Source organism: Myotis brandtii, unplaced genomic scaffold (assembly GCF_000412655.1).
Source record: "Myotis brandtii unplaced genomic scaffold, ASM41265v1 scaffold3117, whole genome shotgun sequence".
Lineage (NCBI taxonomy): Eukaryota > Metazoa > Chordata > Mammalia > Chiroptera > Vespertilionidae > Myotis > Myotis brandtii.
In genome coordinates, this window is record NW_005361942.1 from 58,100 (window position 1) to 76,053 (window position 17,954).

Consider the following 17,954-nt stretch of genomic DNA (forward strand, 5'->3'; position numbering starts at 1 on the left):
AGCCAGGGGCGGGTGGGGGGGATAAGAGATCAACCAAAAGACTTGTATGCATGCATATAAGCAGAACTAATGGACACAAGACACTGTGGGTAGGGGAGGCCAGTGAAATGTCAAAGGGGGAAAAAAGGAGACATATATAATATTCTTTGTAATACTTTAAGCAATAAAAGAAAATTTAAAAATTTAATTCAGTCAAAAAATAAAAAAAATAAAGTATTACAAATAAGTGGTACATGTGTCTCGTTTTTTTTCCCCATTGACCTTCCCCTGGCCTCCCCTACCCCCTGAACATGCCATGGTATTTTTTATTGTAGTTATATCACTTTATTTTCTTTTGATTTTTGTATAGGTTGTGGATTTTCTCAACCATCCAGTGTATGAATTGTATGACCATTACTATGAATTCTTTTTCTGTCATTTTGCATGCCTCCATTTCACTTATTTCCTTTCTTGGTGATTTCCCTTTTTTTCCCTCTAGGTATTGTTTTGTCGTCTCCCCATTCTAACTATCACCAGAAGGTTCAAATGCGGAGTTGCGGAGGCCTGGGCTGTGTGCTTTGGGAGCTTCACACCACCAGAGTGTCACTGAAGAGCTCCGACACCAAGACATGTGGCTACTGTGGGTTGGTGAGAGCTCTCCCAGGATCAGAGTCACTGGTGCTCAGTGCAGTCTCACACGTGCACCTAATATTAGGAACCCAGCCTGTGCCGTGATGACAAAGAGACCCCACTGGCATGTGGAAAAAATCAGAGTCCCCTAGAGTGTGTCAGGAGTCAGAATCCCACTGTGTCCATTTGAAGAATCGAGTATTGGAGTCTCTGTTGATTGTTGCGCCGCACGCTGGGAATCAGAGTCCCTGTGTGCGCATGCACTGGCTCTTAGTGTGCATGCACTGGGAATCAGGGATCCCAGGCTCACATGATGAGAAACAGAGTCAAGTCACTGGTGCTCAGTGCTGCCTCTCATGCAGAGAATCAGGGTCCCCGGTCTGCTTGGGGGACCGGGTTGCACAGCTGTTCTGTGTCGGCAGCAGGTCCACTCCTGCACTGTGGAAAACAGACTTCCATCTGCGCTTGCCAAGAAACAAAGTCAGGTGTCACTGCTGCTCTGGGTAGGTGTGGGGTCTGGTCACGAGAGTGCGCTCTGCTGGAAACAGATTCCAGGCTCAAATTCAGGCAGTCAAGCTGGAGCCATCTTGTGTGGGCATGAGGTCTGGTCACGAGATTGTGCTCTGCAGGAAACAGATTTCCAGTGTCCGCTTGCCCAGGCTCAATTTCAAGCAGTGGAGCTGGAGTCACCCTGTGTGGGCATGGGGTCTGGTCACACGATTGCGCTCAGTGGGAAACAGATTCCCAGTGTCCATGTCTCAGGCTCAAATTCAGGCAGCGGAGCCGGAGCCTCCCTGTGTGGGCAGGAGACCTGCTTGTGCAGGGCATGTTCAGCAGTTCATATGGTGCTACAGCAAGCCTGTGGGGAGGAGGATGGTTCTGTGACTCACAGAAATCTGCAGCTGGGATATCTGGATTCTTGGTGTCTGTGGATCTGCAGCTGTGGTCACAGGTCTTTGTCCCTAGTGGCTAGAGCAGTGATGGCGAACCTATGACACGCGTGTCAGAGGTGACACATGAACTCATTTTTTTGGGTTGAATTTTCTTTGTTAAATGGCATTTAAATATATAAAATAAATATCAAAAATATAAGTCTTTGTTTTACTATGGTTGCAAATATCAAAAACTTTCTATATGTGACATGGCACCAGAGTTAAGTTAGGGTTTTTCAAAATGCTGACACGCCGAGCTCAAAAGGTTCGCCATCACTGATCTAGACCAAGTCTGATCTCTTCATTAAATGTAGAACCAAATACCATTCCTTCATAAGACTTATCATTTGGAATTGTATGTTTGGGTATGTGATTATGAGATTTGATGTCTAAACCCCTAATTAAACAGTAAGAACTATGAGGAAGGGACCCTGTGTTTTTTTTTGTTGTTCACCATCATGTTCCAATGAGTGCATAGTACCAAACAATAAGGTACAATGAACATGCTGCTCCTCTATCACTCCTTAACTCTCTCACACACTGTCCCTCCCTACCTTCTTGCCGGTTGCCATCTTTTTTCCCCCTCTGATCTTTATTATTTCTTTCCTTCTACTTCCTCTGAGGTTTTTTTGTTGCTCCTTTTCTAATTATTTAAGTGGTAGTGTTAGATAAATTATTACAAGTTTGTTTTTGTTTTTTAAGGCAAGTTTGTAGTGCTATGAACTTTCACTGACTTTGGATTGTTGTGTTTTCATTGTCATTCGTTTCCAGGATATTTTTAATTTCTTCTTTGACCTCTTTGGTAACTCATTGTTTATTAGCATGATATTTAGCCTCCATGTGTTTGATTGCTTTTGAGTATTTTTATTGTAGTTTATTTCTAATTTTATGCCATTGTGATCAGAGAAGATGCTTGATATGATTTCAATCTTCTTGAATTTTTAGAGACTTAGCCTGTGTCCAAACATGTAATCTATGTTTGAAAATGTCCCATGTGCACTTAAGAAGAATGTATATTCCATAACTTTGGGGTGAAATGTTCTGAAGATGTCAATTAGTTCCATATGATCGACTGTGCCATTTATGATTGCTGTTTCTTTGTTGATTTTTATCCAGAAGATTTATCCAGTGATGTTAATGTAGTATTAAAGTCCCCTACTATGAGTGTATTGCAGTAGATCTCTTACTTGATATCTTCCAGAAGTTTGCGTGCGTGCGTGCGTGTGTGTGTGTGTGCGTGTGTGTGTCTTTGAATGATCCTGTATTGGGTGCATGTATGTTTATCAAAGTTATATCCTCTTGTTTTATAAATTCCTTTAGTATTATGAAGAGGCCTTTCCTATATCTTATTATGGCCTTCACTTTGAGGCCTATTAATTCAGATAAAAGTATTGCTGCCCCAGGTTTTTTTTTTTTCCATTTCCATTTGCCTGAAGAAGTTTCTTCACCCCTTCACTCTCAGTCTGTGTGAGTCCTTTGTTCAGAGGTGGGTCTCTTGTAGAAAGCATATATATGGATCATGTTTTGTTATCCATTTATCTACCCTATGTGTTTTTTTAAATATATTTTATTAATTTTTTACAGAGAAGAAGGGAGAGGGACAGAGAGTCAGAAACATCAATGAGACATCTATCAGCTGCCTCCTGCACACCCCCCACTGGGGATGTGCTCGCAACCACACTACATGCCCTTGACCGGAATCGAACCTAGGACCCCTCAGTCTGCAGGCCAATGCTCTATCCACTGAGCCAAATCGGTCATGGCTTGATTGGAGTACTTAATCCATTTACACTTAAGGTTATTATTGAGATTTACTTGTTTCTTGCCATTTTGTTCTTTATGCCTGTGTTCCTTCTATCCTTTGTATTTCTTTGTTATACAACAGTCCCTTTAACATTGTTTGTCTGTAAAGCTCCTGATTTCACCTTCAATTTTGAATGATAGCTTTGATGGATATATTTTGGGGATTAGTCCCTTGCTTTTCACTATTTTGTATACTCCATGCCATTCCCTTCTGGCATGATGTATTTCCATTGAGAAGTCAGCTGATAATATAATGGGAGATCCCTTGTAGGTAATTTCCTGTCTCTCACTTGCAGCCTTTAAGATTCTTTGTCTTTTACGTTTGTCAATTTAATTATTATGTGTCTTGGTGTTGGTCTTTTTGCGTTCATCTTGATTAGTACTCTCTGTCCTTCTTAGACTTGTGTGACTGTTTTCTTGCCCAAGTCATGGGAGTTTTCTGTCATTATTTCTTCAAACAGGTTTTCTATGCCTTGATCATCTTCTTCCCCCTCTGACATCCCTATTATGAGGATGTTGTATTGTTTCATGTTGTTCCAAAGCTCTTTTAGATTCTTCTCCTGCTTTTTAATTTATTTTTCCTATTGCTTCTCTGCTTGGGAGTTTTTTCTACCTTGTCTTCTAATTTGCTGAATTGGTCCCCAACTTCTTGTAGTCTACTGTTGAAACCTTCCATTGTGTTCTTTATTGCAGCTATATCATTCTTCATTTCTTCTTGATTCTTATTCATCATGTATTTCTCCTTTGGCTCCTTGTAATTCTCATTGTGTTGCTTGTAATTCTCAGTCAGATGTTTGAGCATCCTTATAACCATTACTCTGAATTCTTTCTCTGACAAATTACTTGCCTCCATTTCATTTAGTTCCTTTTCTGGTGATTTCCTCCTTTTCTTTCATTTGGGCATTGTTTCTTTTCCTCCACATTTTTGCTATCACTTTGTATTTGTTTCTATGTCTTAGATCAAACTGCTATGCCACTCAGATTTTTGGGGGGTCATCCTACGTAGTAGGTGTTTTGTGGGACCCAGTGGTGCAGTCTCTCAGATCTGATCTGGGTGTTCTAGGAAAGCCCACTACTTGAGTTATTTGGGTTCTCCTAATGTAGTTGGGACTTGAATGTTATTGTACCATTCATGGATGGAGTCTCCTCATAGATTGTCTGACTATGTGGTTCAGCCCAAAACTTGTCATGCAAGCTGTTGTGGATGTGCTCAGGTTCCAGGCTCCCATAGCAAGGGTTGCTTGTAAGGTCCCACTGGTGTGTGACTCACTGTGCTGTCCCGAAACATGCTGCTGGAGTGGTATGTATCTCTGGGACTCACTATGGGGTCCCCGAGCCCACGGTGGGGTGGTGCACGACTCTGCAAATCACTGAAGGGGATACTGGAGCCTGCAGCCAGGGTGGTGCGCCACTCTGCATTAACACACTGTGGAGGTCTTGGGGCCTTCAGCGGTGCTTAATTTCTGACTGGTCCTTTTTCATGCCTTTGAAATTCTCACTCAGATCCTTGAAAGTCTCAAAAAGTCCCTTGAAGCTCTCATTGAGTCCCTTGAAGCTCTCATTAAGATCCTTGAACAACCTTATCACCATTGTTTTGAACTCTGTATCCAGTAGTTTACTTGCCTCCATTTCATTTATTTCTTTTTCTGGAGATTTCTTCTGTTCTTTCGTCATATTTATTTTTCTCTGCACACTGGCTACTTCCCTGTGTTTGTTCTATGTATTAGGTAGAGCTGCTATGTCTCCTGAAATTGGTAGAATGGCCTTGTGTTGTAGGTGCCCTGTAGGGCCCAGTGGCTCGATCTCCCCAGTCACCTGAGCTGGGCATTCTAGGTGTGCCCCTTTTATAGGTTATGTGCATAGCCTTGTTGCAGTTGAACCTTCATTGCTGTTGGTGTCACTTGGAGGAGTTGATCTGCAGGCCAATTGGCTGTGAGGACCGGCTGCATTTACAGTGGAAGAGTTGCTGTGTAGGAGACACCCCTATGGAGCAGGACCTGCTTCAGCGGGGCTTTGGTGCTCAATGAGTCTGCCCCTTGAGTGTGCCACTTGTGGATGTATAGAGTTATAATCTGGTATGGTCTGAAGTTGTCCACCAGGTGCACTAACTCTGTGGCCTCCTGGGAAGTGCAAAGTCAGCCACTTGCTGGGGACACCTAGAAGGAGCTACAGTGATCTTCAGATAGCTGCTATTTGTATTGTGCTTAGAAGTGCTTAGGTGAGGCCAAGTTTGAAGCAAGGTACACTGTTGCTAGTGCCAGGTCTTGGGCCTCTTATGGACAGGTATGGGGCACACTCATGCCAGCTGCTGCCTGTTTGAGAGATTTTAGGAAATTTTGAGGCCTGATCCAGGATAGTCCTTTCCTATGGAAAAGCTACTGCAAGCCACTTTGGTGGGGCTGCAAGTTGGATGGGGTCTTAGAGAATCACCAATGTGGAGGGAACTGTGTGAGCCACACTGATGGAAACTCAGATATGGCTGCCAGTCAGCTCTGTGATGGGGGAGGTCCCAGCACAGGAACAATGATCCCTGTGAGTACCCCCATCTTAGAAAAAGCTGTCCCTGAGTTTCTGCCCAATGCCAGACAATACAGTTCCTCTTCATATGTTCCTGGTTCCCCCAATGTTGCCACTCAGCACTGGAGATCAGACAGAGTAAGACCCTGTAAGTGCATGCACTGGCCCTTTAAGAGGAACTGCCTAGGACTCCAGCAGCCACCTTGTCACTCAGCCATAATCCCCAATGGTTTTTACAGCCTGAAGTTATGGGAACTTCTCTTTCCAGCTCTGAAACCCTGGGCTGGGGGTCTGGTGTGGGGCTTACACCCCTTGCTTCTCATGGGAGGCCTCTGAACTGGATATATAACTCCTGATTTTAAAAATCACCACAGGTGAGTATCTGATCAGCCCATTTCATGCCTCCAACCCTCCTACCAGACTTGATGTGCTTTGTTCTTTACTTCTAGTTGTAGAACTTCCATTCATCCAGATTTCAGGCAGTTCTGAATGATGGTTGTTCTTCATTTTAGTTGTAATTTTGCTGTGGTTGTGGGAGGTGCTAGTACCAGCATTTACCTATACTGCCATCTTGCTTCTCTGATTTATTTTTTTTAAGTATATTTTATTGATTTTTTTTTTTTTACAGAGAGGAAGGGAGAGGGATAGAGAGTTAGAAACATCAATGAGAGAGAAACATCGATCAGCTGCCTCCTGCACACTCCCCAATGGGGATGTGCCCGCAAGCAAGGTACATGCCCTTGACCAGAATCGAACCTGGGACCCTTCAGTCTGCAGGCCAACGCTCTATCCACTGAGCCAAACCGGTTAGGGCTCTGGTTTATTCTTTATTCCAGATATTGCAGTCTTCATTTCTGACTTATTTTTAATGGTTTATTATGGTTTTTAAATATATTTCCTTTCTCTATGTTCATATTTTCAATGAGATAATTTATTCTTAGCCTTAGTTCCTTAAATATCCTTATAACCCATATTTTAAACTCTGTATCTGATAAATTGCTTGCCACCATTTCATTTAGTTTTTTTCCTGAAGATTTCTCCTGCTCTTGCATTTGGGATTAGTTTGTTTCTCCTCATTTTGGATCACTCTTTGGGTTTCTTTCTATGTGTGAGGTAGATTTGATACATCTCCCAGTCTTGGCAGAGTGATCTTCTGTAGTATGTGCCCTGTGGATCCCAGTGGTGTAGTCTCCTTGGTCACTTGAGTCAGGTACTCCTGGGGTATCTTTTGTGTGGGTTGTGTGTGCCCTCCTATTGTTGTTGAGCCCTGAGTGCTGTTGGCCTATCCTAATGTACTTGGGACTTGAATATTATTGTACCGTTCATAGATGGAGTCTCCTCATAGATTGTATGACTATGTGGTTCAGCCCCAAACTTGTCGTGCAAGCTGTTGTGGATGTGTCCGGGTTCTGGAAATCACCAGAAAAGGAACTAAATGAAATGGAGGCAAGTAATTTGTCAGAGAAAGAATTCAGAGTAATGGTTATAAGGATGCTCAAACATCTGACTGAGAATTACGAGCAACACAATGAGAATTACAAGGAGCTGAAGGAGAAATACATGATGAATAAGAATCAAGAAGAAATGAAAAATGATATAGCTGCAATAATAGGTGTGGTTGATCCTCAGGCTGACTAGCTATGAGGCTTGGCCAGCATCACAGTGTATGAGCTGTTGTGTGTGGGCTGACCCCACACAGCAGGGTTTACCCCATTGGTGCTCTAGTAACTGCTGAGACCACCCTTTGGGTATCCTGTTTGTGAAGCCAATTTGGTGATGTTCTTTTGTGATCTGAACCTGGTCATTGGGTATGTTTGTTCTGTGGCTTCTTTTGAGGGGCTCTGGTGCAAGACCAGTTCAGCCTCTACCTGTGCACTCCCTAGGGCCACCTGTTAGAAACTACAAAGTGATGCTTGATTGGTAGTTGCCTATACTGTGCCCAGAGTCACATGAGAGATGCCACACTACTAACCTAGGCCAGCTGACACCAGTTGTAGGCCTTAGAACACTCAGCAAGAGGCACCAGTCACAAAGAGGCCAGTTGTCACCTGCCTGGGGCTTGTGGAGCTTTGACAGTTTTTAAGAAAGTCTTCAGCATGGACCATAGTCCTTTGCTTAGAAGAAACAAGTGCTGAAAGAGATTTGGATGGTGCTGGAGTTGGATGGGGTGGGGTCCCAGAGAGTCACCAGGTTGGACCAGGGGTATTCACTAGGTTAATGCAGATTCTGATTTGGTGCCTGATTGCAACTGCAGGCAGTGTGGGGAGAGGGCTCAACAAAGGAACAATAGTGGCTGCCCTTCAAGCTCTTGCCTTGAAGCCACACAATTCAGTTTATCCCCATAGGTCCCTGGTACATTTTGAGCTGCTATCTCTTCGCTCAAGCTTAGGATGAGTTTTTGTGATTGAGTGAGTCTGACTCAGGCCCTTTAAGAAGATGCCTGGGTCTATAGCAACCCTCCATCTCACCCAGACAGAATCCCCACTGATTTTCATAGCCAGACATTGTGGGGACTCCACTTCCCAACACTTGTGTACTGAGCCAGGGTTCACAGTGTGGGTCTGAGACCTACTGCTCCTCAGGGGGAACCTCCACAGCTGAGATATCCCTCCCAATTCTTTACATGGTTGTGGGATCAGCCTGTTTCCAGTCTTCACCCCTCCTATTAGTCTTGATGTGGCTTTTTCTTTGTATTCTTATTTACAGAAGTTCCATTCAACTAGTTTTCAGATTATCTCCAGGATGATTGTTCTATAATTTAGTTGTAATTTTGATGTAGTCATGGGAGGAGAATAGCACAGCATTTACTTACTGTTCTATATTGACTAGAAGTCCTATTTGTATATATTTTTATTTTTCAGATTTATTTTTAAATGTCAGCTTTAAATAAATATTATAGTGCTCTATAATAAATAAAAATGTGTTTCTTCACTATTCAGGTTGCTTTCAAGTTAACACAAGTGAATCATATCTCACTGAAATATTACAGTGTACATACTATTTTGAATTCTACATTTTTTCACTTAAAATATAATAAGCATTTTCCCTTATTGTGACATAGTCTTTATAACCATTACTATATATATGTTTTTTTCTCATATTGCCAGACTTTAAGTTGTATCCTAATTATTGCTGTGACTAACATTTTTGTATCTAGTTTGTCTCTGTCTTTATAATAGATTCTCAGAAATGGAATTATTGGGACAATGGCTTTGTAGATTCTTAGGATTTTTAAGTACATATTACCAAATTCATTTATAAAAGAATGGTACCAGTTTACACTGTCACAAAAAAATGGCATGAAAATGCCTATTTTATCATACCCTTACCTCATGATTTGTCTTTGCTAACTTAGAAATGAAAAACTTAGGGAATAAAATTTTACATTGAACTGATACATGCTGCATTTTACAATAAAAATTGAATCTGTTACTTCAAGGTATGGTCCAGCATCAACTTATTTCAGTGGTAATCATTACCTACCTGGACCCAATAGGTATTAACCAGAACTTCTTGTTGTCTCCAAACACCTGCTGGATATTTTTGATGAAGCCAAGGTTGAACCCATTTTTCTTTGGACCACTTATAAACACTGGAGTACAGAAGGCCTCTGGGGCATGTAAGGGTGTTGAATAAAAGAGGAAGAAGACAAAAGGGAAAAAAAATTCAGGAAAGTCATAATTTTACAGTTCTCCATCAATGAGACTTGGTCTTATGATACCTTTCTGCTGTGGTAGCATAGGCCTTTCATTCTTATTTACTTAGTAAAAACTATTTTAACCACTTAACACAAAGTAAGTTTGTTATTAAACACAAAGAATTGGTACTCTCTTTTATTTAAAAAAAAAGGCAGAAAAAAATGAATGATGGTAGAAAAATTAAGTAGCCATGGGCATAATATAATTTTGTCGTGCTGCATGTAAGGAGTGAAATAATAGATTTAACAGCACTTTATTTAAATCTTATTGGCAACAACAGCCAAACAATCTCCATCTTTAGAACTGGGACCAAAGCAATAACATAAAGAGATAGTAATAACATTGATTTGGTTTTGAAACATTTCAGAAATGAAGATGTTCACACTGAAGCACACAATGTAAGCTGAATTTTACTCCAGAAAAAAAATGTGAATGGGTGAACTATAATCAGACTTAAAGACTAAGAGAAATTTAACCATATTAGTGCGTATTATATTTAAACACATTTATTCCATTAAGCAAATACTTTTACTGATGGGCTCTGACTGCATCTGGTCATTTCCTATTTGTTCTTTGTTTTCAGACTCTTTTATCATGAAGCTTTTAATTCTTTTCTAATTTGCAGCTTGTCTAAGCCAAAAGTGCTAATCTACCACCCTAGCAACTAAGTGCTACATATATATTTGGTTTGGAAAATGAGTGCAAATACCTTCTTTCCTGTTAGTGTAATTAATAAATGAGTTTTAAAAGTATAATTGACTTTGTGCTAAACTTTCTTCAAATCTATTTTAGCTAGCCATTCAACATTTTGACACTTTCTCTTCACTTGTCATGAATTGATTTACATACAATGTAAATATTTCTTTCACCATAGATAAAAAAAATTGTTGCACTGGAATCAATCAGAAATATAGTTCTTCAAACAACAAACCAGAGCATAGAATAATAGACAGAAAAAAGTTAATTTACTATATTCATTTTCTAGAAACTCACTTGTTCAATGTGTTCATCTCACACACACAGTCCCTACACAACTCCTTGATGATTGTAGATATTCAATTTTTTTTTTTTGGCTTGAGTTCTTTCTTAGGACTCTACTTTTGGATGTGCTCATTAAGTTATATTCTTCTATTTTTATTGACTTTTATCTCCAACTTCTGGTATTCCCTTCTGTACTGATTCTTTCCTTCATTTCCTCATGTGAACACTTATAAAAAATTCAAGCTGAAAATCGAGAGAGCTATTACCCAAAATGAACTATAAAGAACAATGGTCATTTTTGGTTTTGTGTGAGGTTTCTTTCACTAATGTTCTCTTCCCTATGTAAGCTTCATTCACCATGGCCCTCCTGTTTGGTAAAACTTGTTTGCATTTATCTCAACAGGGGGAAATTAATGTCACTGCAGCTAAAATGCTTCACTGGAAGTTTTTCTCTTTCTTGGGAATAATCCACAGGTCACTGTGATATACATTAATACTTTTTTTGTAGTCTTAATATCCCGTCTTACCTAAGGTGGTTTTGTTTCTGCTGACAAGCCAACAATGGTAACCAAAGAGAATCACAAGGCTGACAAAAAACATGCAGGCCACAAATAGGAGAAAAAGGACATGGAACTTAGAGCGAACACTGGGTAATTCCCCCTAGAAAAGAAATAATAAACAGAAACGAAAGATTAAAGTTGTAAGGCTTGGCTAGTTTTTCAATAAAGGTTAGTAATTTTTCATATGTTTAAAATGTCTAGCTGTAATTAAAAAGTAGATTTTGTAAAATTTGTAAAAAATTTCTTTCTTTTGATGACCATGCCTCTTATAGATATGCTTTCAGCTTACAAAGCCTAACATGGATTCTTGCTTAAGTGCAGGTCACTCTAAAATATAGCATATAGTGTACCAATTAGAAAAAGATAATTTGTAAAGAGTATACTTAGTCCTTAATTGGTATGCAATGTCTTAGTTTTAAAATTAGTTTCTAAATCATGAATCACTAACTAGAGGTAATTTTGAGAACATATGGTTCATCCTCTTATCTCAAGGTGAGTTACTCTGGAATACTTTATATGCCATATTTTCTTGGATGCATATGTGTGTTAAAAAATGTCATTATGATATATGTAGGAAGTTAAAACACATAGGTAGAATTTTTAAAATGTTCTGCTCATAAGTCATGAACTGATTTTAAAGCTACTACAAATTTTGTCTGGTTGTGCGTGTTTGTTTGTTTTTTATAGCTGAAGTACAATGTGCTGATATATTACATCCTGTAAAATTACTGTTTAGACTGTAAAATTAAGCAGATTTGACAGGATAATTTAAAAGCAGGTAGCTAAATATTTTTCTAGTTAGCTGGGACATCTTATTCTCCATGTGGCACCAGTTTTTTAAAAATGTGCAGCCCTAAACCAAAATGAATTTTCTAAAGTTCTATAGCATGCACAGCTCATAACATTTTGTCTTCTATAGATAATCTTAGAAAAAATTTCAATTTTTGAGTGAGCAGTTATGGTAATGACTTTCCTTTATCCCTTCCTTTTCTTGCTGATCATTGTTTTGGCTTGATGAATTATTTTGAAATATTTACAAATGATCTCAAGTGATAAAGTTAAAGCTAATTCTCAAAGTGGACCTTACATTAGGATCTGGTTCTACTCTAGCTTAGAAGAAGAAAGTTAAGGCTGGGAAAAACTTGGCAAATTTAGCTTGTACCAATTTACTTCTTCTCTTACAGGAGATTTTTATTCATTTTGATGTGAAGAAATATTGGAAATCTTCCTGTGTGTGTTTGAAGGCTGAAGATAAGAGAAAGTAAGTCAGTGAGATGCTTTCATATGAGAGGTGGGCTGGGTGAAAATGGCATAAAATTTTCTCCCTTTTGAAATGATTCTTCTTGGCCTAAGCATCCAAACTGAATTTGATTGTTTTTTGTTTGTTTTGTTTTGAATTTATAGGAAACAAATATATCAGTTTGTAGGGGTTTTTACCTGGCTGGGTTTTTATTTCACATCTCTACTTTTTGAATGTGTTTTTTAAAGCTTTTAAAACTTATTTATTTTCATTCTTACCTTTTATGTTTAAATGGGAAATAAATAACTGTGCAAGAGGGAGTGATATAAAGTGAGTTCACACTCTGGATAGCATAGCTGAAAATCTTTCCCTGCTCTAAGTACTCTTACAGGACTCTCTTGTGTCTTCCAAATCCTATCTACTGTATTGTCTCTTGATAAAGTACTTAATATTTAACTTTTTTTTTGTTAGAAGATGATGGCCCTATGTTCAAAATTAACTTCTCAGAAGATAACCAAGCTAAATTACTCAACCACCAGAAACATTTCAGGGCAATACTAGTGGAATAATACTTATTTTCTTGGTTCTAAAATAATTCATAGCCTCTACGAGGAGATTCATGGCCCAAAATGGGAGATGTAAGTTACTAATTTTTCCTAACAAAGCAGCTACTCTTTAAGTTAATATTAATGGGAGAGACAAATGTGATGGTCTTCTGAAGTCTTCATTCTGAATGTGCTAGAGCTTTTCCACAGCAGGACTATAATGGACAGTAAGACATGGTACCATGTTTAAGGTCAATGGGCTTTGAGTCAGATTCAATACTGACTTTGAAACTTATAAGCTGGATAATCCGGAGCATGTCACCTAACCACTATGAGCCACAGTTTTATCATCTTTAAATGAGACTAACAATTCCTGCTTTGTCTACTTCACAAGGCTGTGGTGAGGATAAAATGACATACTAGATATAAAAGTGCTTTGAAAATAGTAAAGTGCCATACAAATAGATGTTGCTGTTCTTAGGAGCACAGCTAGCTTTCTTGCTACATAGCTTTTAAAATAAATGTCAGATAAGTTTTCAGGGTGGTATGGTGATTGTGGGGGGAAGAGGGGTGGATGGAGGCAAAAGAGGGTATAGAGGGGCTAAATGGTGATGGAAAAAATAAAATAAAGAAAAAATAATAAATGGCAGTGTTTACATTTCATTTTAAGGGAGACTCAATTTACACTGAGAAAGCCATCCCTAGCCCACATCAAAGGGCTCTGTAGCTGGAGAAACTGAAAAGAATCATTTATTTGAATGTCTTTTTCATTATGAGGGCAAGACAAAATAAGTTTAATCGCCTCTCTCACATATGTCAGGCAGAAGCTAGTATATTGTAGAGAAGAAACGAGGGCATAGGAAAGGACAAGTCTATGTTCATCCCTGATGTTGCTTATGAATACTGACATATTTCTGGTGATTGATTCATGTCCAACTATTAACTTTCAAGAGTTAAAAAAAAGCATATGGCACCTGGCTGACATTTTTTAATTTGATTATTGGCTGACTAGGAGGGCCAAATGCAAAATGTGTAAAATGTAATATTGTTTACTCAGTTAAACAGTAGCCTACTGTGTTAAGAGCCAAGTCAGTAGTGAAGACCAAGGCTGACATTTTGCCTAATGAATTGGATGCAGTTATTTTCTTTACTTTCAGGGTAGTAGCATAGTGTGTGAATAAAATGCCAAACATATCACAGAAACCTGAGCAATTGATAGGAGATCCTGTGTTGTGGAAAGGGACCAATGAAGAAATACCAAGATGGTGAAGCATTTTATATTTGGGGAAAATACAAAATTGATGAGAAAACTTCATTTCTGTTTATATTTTTGTATCTCTGAGTTGAAGAATTTTATATCCATTATATTATTTCCGATTATTAATATTATTAAATATCTGAATTGATTAAGCAAGTGGAAGGAGGAATGGAAAGCACATAGCACTATAATTTTCTACACTACTGGGGTGAATCACTATTTAACAATTAAAATCTTCTCAGCTACCTAGAGTCTCACTGCTGTGCCTTTCTATTCATGTTTTTTCCCTGCTGCTTTACCTCTCTGCTTGAGGTAAGATATTCTTGTTGTACAGGCTCTTGTGCAATTCCTAAAATAATAACTAGTAGCTCTGCCTACATCTGTCTTTTGTTATTCAGGTTCAGGTTGGACAATCCTCTTTATGGAACATTATGATATCTTAGTAATTATACTAGAGTTGTATGGAGGTAATGTCTTCCGGAGTCCATTGGCATGAAACAAAACAAAATATTTCATTATATTGCTGCCAGAACCTGTACACATATGTAAACTGAAAATCTACATTCAATTATTTTGGAAATAGACGGGTTATGATGGATATCTTCAAGTAGAAGAAAGATGAAAGTAGGATTTCTTTAGATTTCATTATAATTATCGGAATCATATTTTGAAAGGCAGAGTACTTCCAACAACTGTTTCACTTGATTTTGTTAATGAGCCTGTAAAGCAGCTAACAGAGCCAGTATTAGAATCCCAGTGTTTGTTATACAAAGTTCAAATAAGACTCCTCATTTCATTTTGGTAATATGTGAAGATAAGTTAATGTATCTTTCTTTCCCTGTAGGAATTTTGCAGCTCTCCTTTGAACAAGGAATTAGAAAGTATTTTTCTAACAATGAGGGAGTACTTTGTTATGCTTTTTCTTAGGAATCTAAGGATGTAGAATTGTTTCAACATTTGTCAAGTCTATAATTGGTAACATGTGACTTTTTAAAGCTTGACAAGAGAAGTACATTGTAAGGAATTAGTAAGAATCAAGAAGTTAGGTTCTAGAAGGCCTTAAAAATATTCTCATATATGACAGGAACTTTTTATTTATTTATTTTTAGTATATTTTATTGATTTTCTATAGAGAGGAAGGGAGAGGGATAGAGAGTTAGAAACATTGATGGGAGAGAAACATCGATCAGCTGCCTCCTGCACACCCACTACTGGGGATGTGCCCACAACCAAGGTACATGCCCTTGACTGGAATCGAACCTGGGACCTTTCAGTCCACAGGCCGACGCTCTATCCACTGAGCCAAACCAGTTAGGCCAACAGGAACTTTTAAAATAGGAATATTTAAATAACGGCTCCTGAATCTCAGAATATTCAACATGGGAAACTTGCTTTTGGTGCTTTCCCTTATGGTTATTTCCATATTAGTTATTTCAAAATGTATTAAAAAATAAGGCAAACAGTGTCACAGACTGGAGTATGTGTGTGTTTGTGTGGTTTTTTTTTGGGAGGGGGGGCAGGGAATTCAGGATTTTTTAACTTACTCTCCAGTATTTGATGAAATAGCTGAAGACCGTTGTAGCAATGTACAGGCAGTAGAGAACAGAATAACCTAAGAACTGAAGGAAGAATTTATAGTTGGAAAATCCAATGCAATTATTAACCCTAAAAAAAGAAAAGAAAAACTAATTTGAAATCAGGACCCATTTATTGAGAGCACACTGATACATAAGTGAATTAAGCAATGGAAGTATGTTGCTCCTACTGTTTCATTATGTGTTGTGTAGAAATTCAACAGAAATAAAATTCCCATAAGAGGAACAAACTAGAAAAGCAAGTTAACATCACACTTGTTATTCCTTTCATTCACAGGGACAGAGACACCTGGCCAATCTAATTGTTCTGAACTGGTTCCTGACACACCCAATCAAACCTAGATCTTGGATGCTGAAAACCTATTAAAATATCAGCAGCTACATTTAGTACAGTGTGGCATGTTCTCTTTGTAGTTAGATGCTTTCAGACTGGTTCTCTAGATCAGACAGAAAATTTGGAGAATTGCTGATGCTAACAATGTACAGTATTTTAATTTGGTTATTGGCTGATGAGGAGGGCCAAAGGCAAAATGTGTAAAATGTAACATTGTTTACTCAGTTAAACAGTAGCCTACTTGTTAAGAGCCAAGTAAACATCAAGACAGCAAAAAAAACTAACAAAAAACAAAAACAAAAACTGATTGCATAATGTCAAAAGGAAGAACTATTTGTGCTTTATTCCATTACTATGACTAATTGTTAAAGCTAATCGACAAGAGACCATTAGCTTTGTGACCCAAGAATTCACCACCATACTTTTTATGGTATATTTATTCTTGCTTTAAAATGTTAAGCCCCCTGTCCCTCACACAAATAAGAGCCCAGTGAAGAGCAGAAACAGGCATGTTACAACTGTGCTTACTAAAGTAGGCATATTAAGCAACTCTTTTTGGAGGAAAGAATAAAATAAAAGGGCCTTACCAAGGGCAGTGATGGTCCATTTTTAAAACACACCTAAAAAGGGAGCAAAATATAGTGTGATAAGTAGGGCTATGGAAATGAAGCAAAACCTCAAAATTTAAGTCAATTTCTCACCAGTATTTTTACATGGTACCAGTACACTCATTCCTAGATTTCCACAATAGCTACACTAAGACTATGGTGTTCTCAGTTATTCCTTGTATTAGCCAAGCACAACAATTTATAGGATCATGCTGGCAACAAGTTGCATGCCTAAAAGTCCAATCTATAAAAGTGGTTGGGAAATCTAGGATATTGATACAGAGAATAGGTCTAGGATATTGCCCTTCATTTTGCTCAATATATAGTTAATTAAAACTACGGAAGAAACTATATGGCTACATCTGTGTTTGAATCAAGGGTAAGATAAATACAAGTGAAATAAGCACCCAAGACGAAAGATATGAAGATGATACCTAATTAACATAAAAGTGTGGTTTTACAAAGCTGGAACAATTAGAGTAACAAAACAATGTAGTACTGAGTTATAATACAAAATGTAAAGAGAATGAAGCATCAGTGATGAGAAAGAATCATTGATCAGCTTCCTCCCTACTGGGGATTGAACCTGCAACCTGGGCATGTGCCCTGACCAGAATCGAATCATGACATCCTAGTATATAGGTCATGCTCAACCACTGAACCACACTGGCTGGGCAAGAGTAACTTGATAGTTGAGAAATCTGACAAACACTACCTCAGCCAGATGATCAAGACTAACATTACAATGATGTCATGTTTATATTATGTACCCTAGGTATGATATAATGAACATGGTACTTTACCTCTATGGTTTTCCTCCCCAAAACACACTACCCAAGTCTAATCTAAAGAAAAATTTCAGCTGAAATATATTCTACAAAATACCTGACAATCCTAAAAGCTGTTAAGGTTACATAAAAGAAAGTACATTCTGAGAAAGTATCACATCTAAGAGGAGCCTTAGGAGACATGGCAAATAAATGTAATATGGTGTCCTGAATGGAATCTTGGAACAGAAAAAGAACATTAAGGGAAATCTGAATAGAGTATGGATTTAAGTCCAAAATAATGTATAACTATTTGTTCATTAATTGTAACAAATTTATCATCTACACTAATAAAAGAGAAACATGGTAATTAGCATACGACCGCTACCCTTCCCATTGGCTAATCAGCATATCCTTATGCAAATTAACTGTCAGCCAAGATGGCGGCCGGCAGCCAGGCAGCTGGAAGCGAACATGAGGCTTGCTTCAGTGACTGCAGACTCCAAC

General features: G+C 38.4%; 1 protein-coding gene across 1 annotated transcript in view; it reads right to left on the minus strand.

Annotated features, from left to right (window-relative positions):
• The window catches only part of ZDHHC15 (zinc finger, DHHC-type containing 15), a gene marked incomplete at its 5' end in the record, with an annotated part of 83,477 nt that overhangs the window by 57,444 nt on the left and 8,079 nt on the right, over window positions 1-17,954 (minus strand). Inside the window, 4 exons of the mRNA XM_005869981.2 lie at window positions 9,345-9,471; window positions 11,068-11,200; window positions 15,688-15,808; window positions 16,660-16,692. Of these exons, the coding sequence (XP_005870043.2) occupies window positions 9,345-9,471; window positions 11,068-11,200; window positions 15,688-15,808; window positions 16,660-16,692 (414 nt within the window). The remainder of the gene's footprint in view (window positions 1-9,344; window positions 9,472-11,067; window positions 11,201-15,687; window positions 15,809-16,659; window positions 16,693-17,954) is intronic.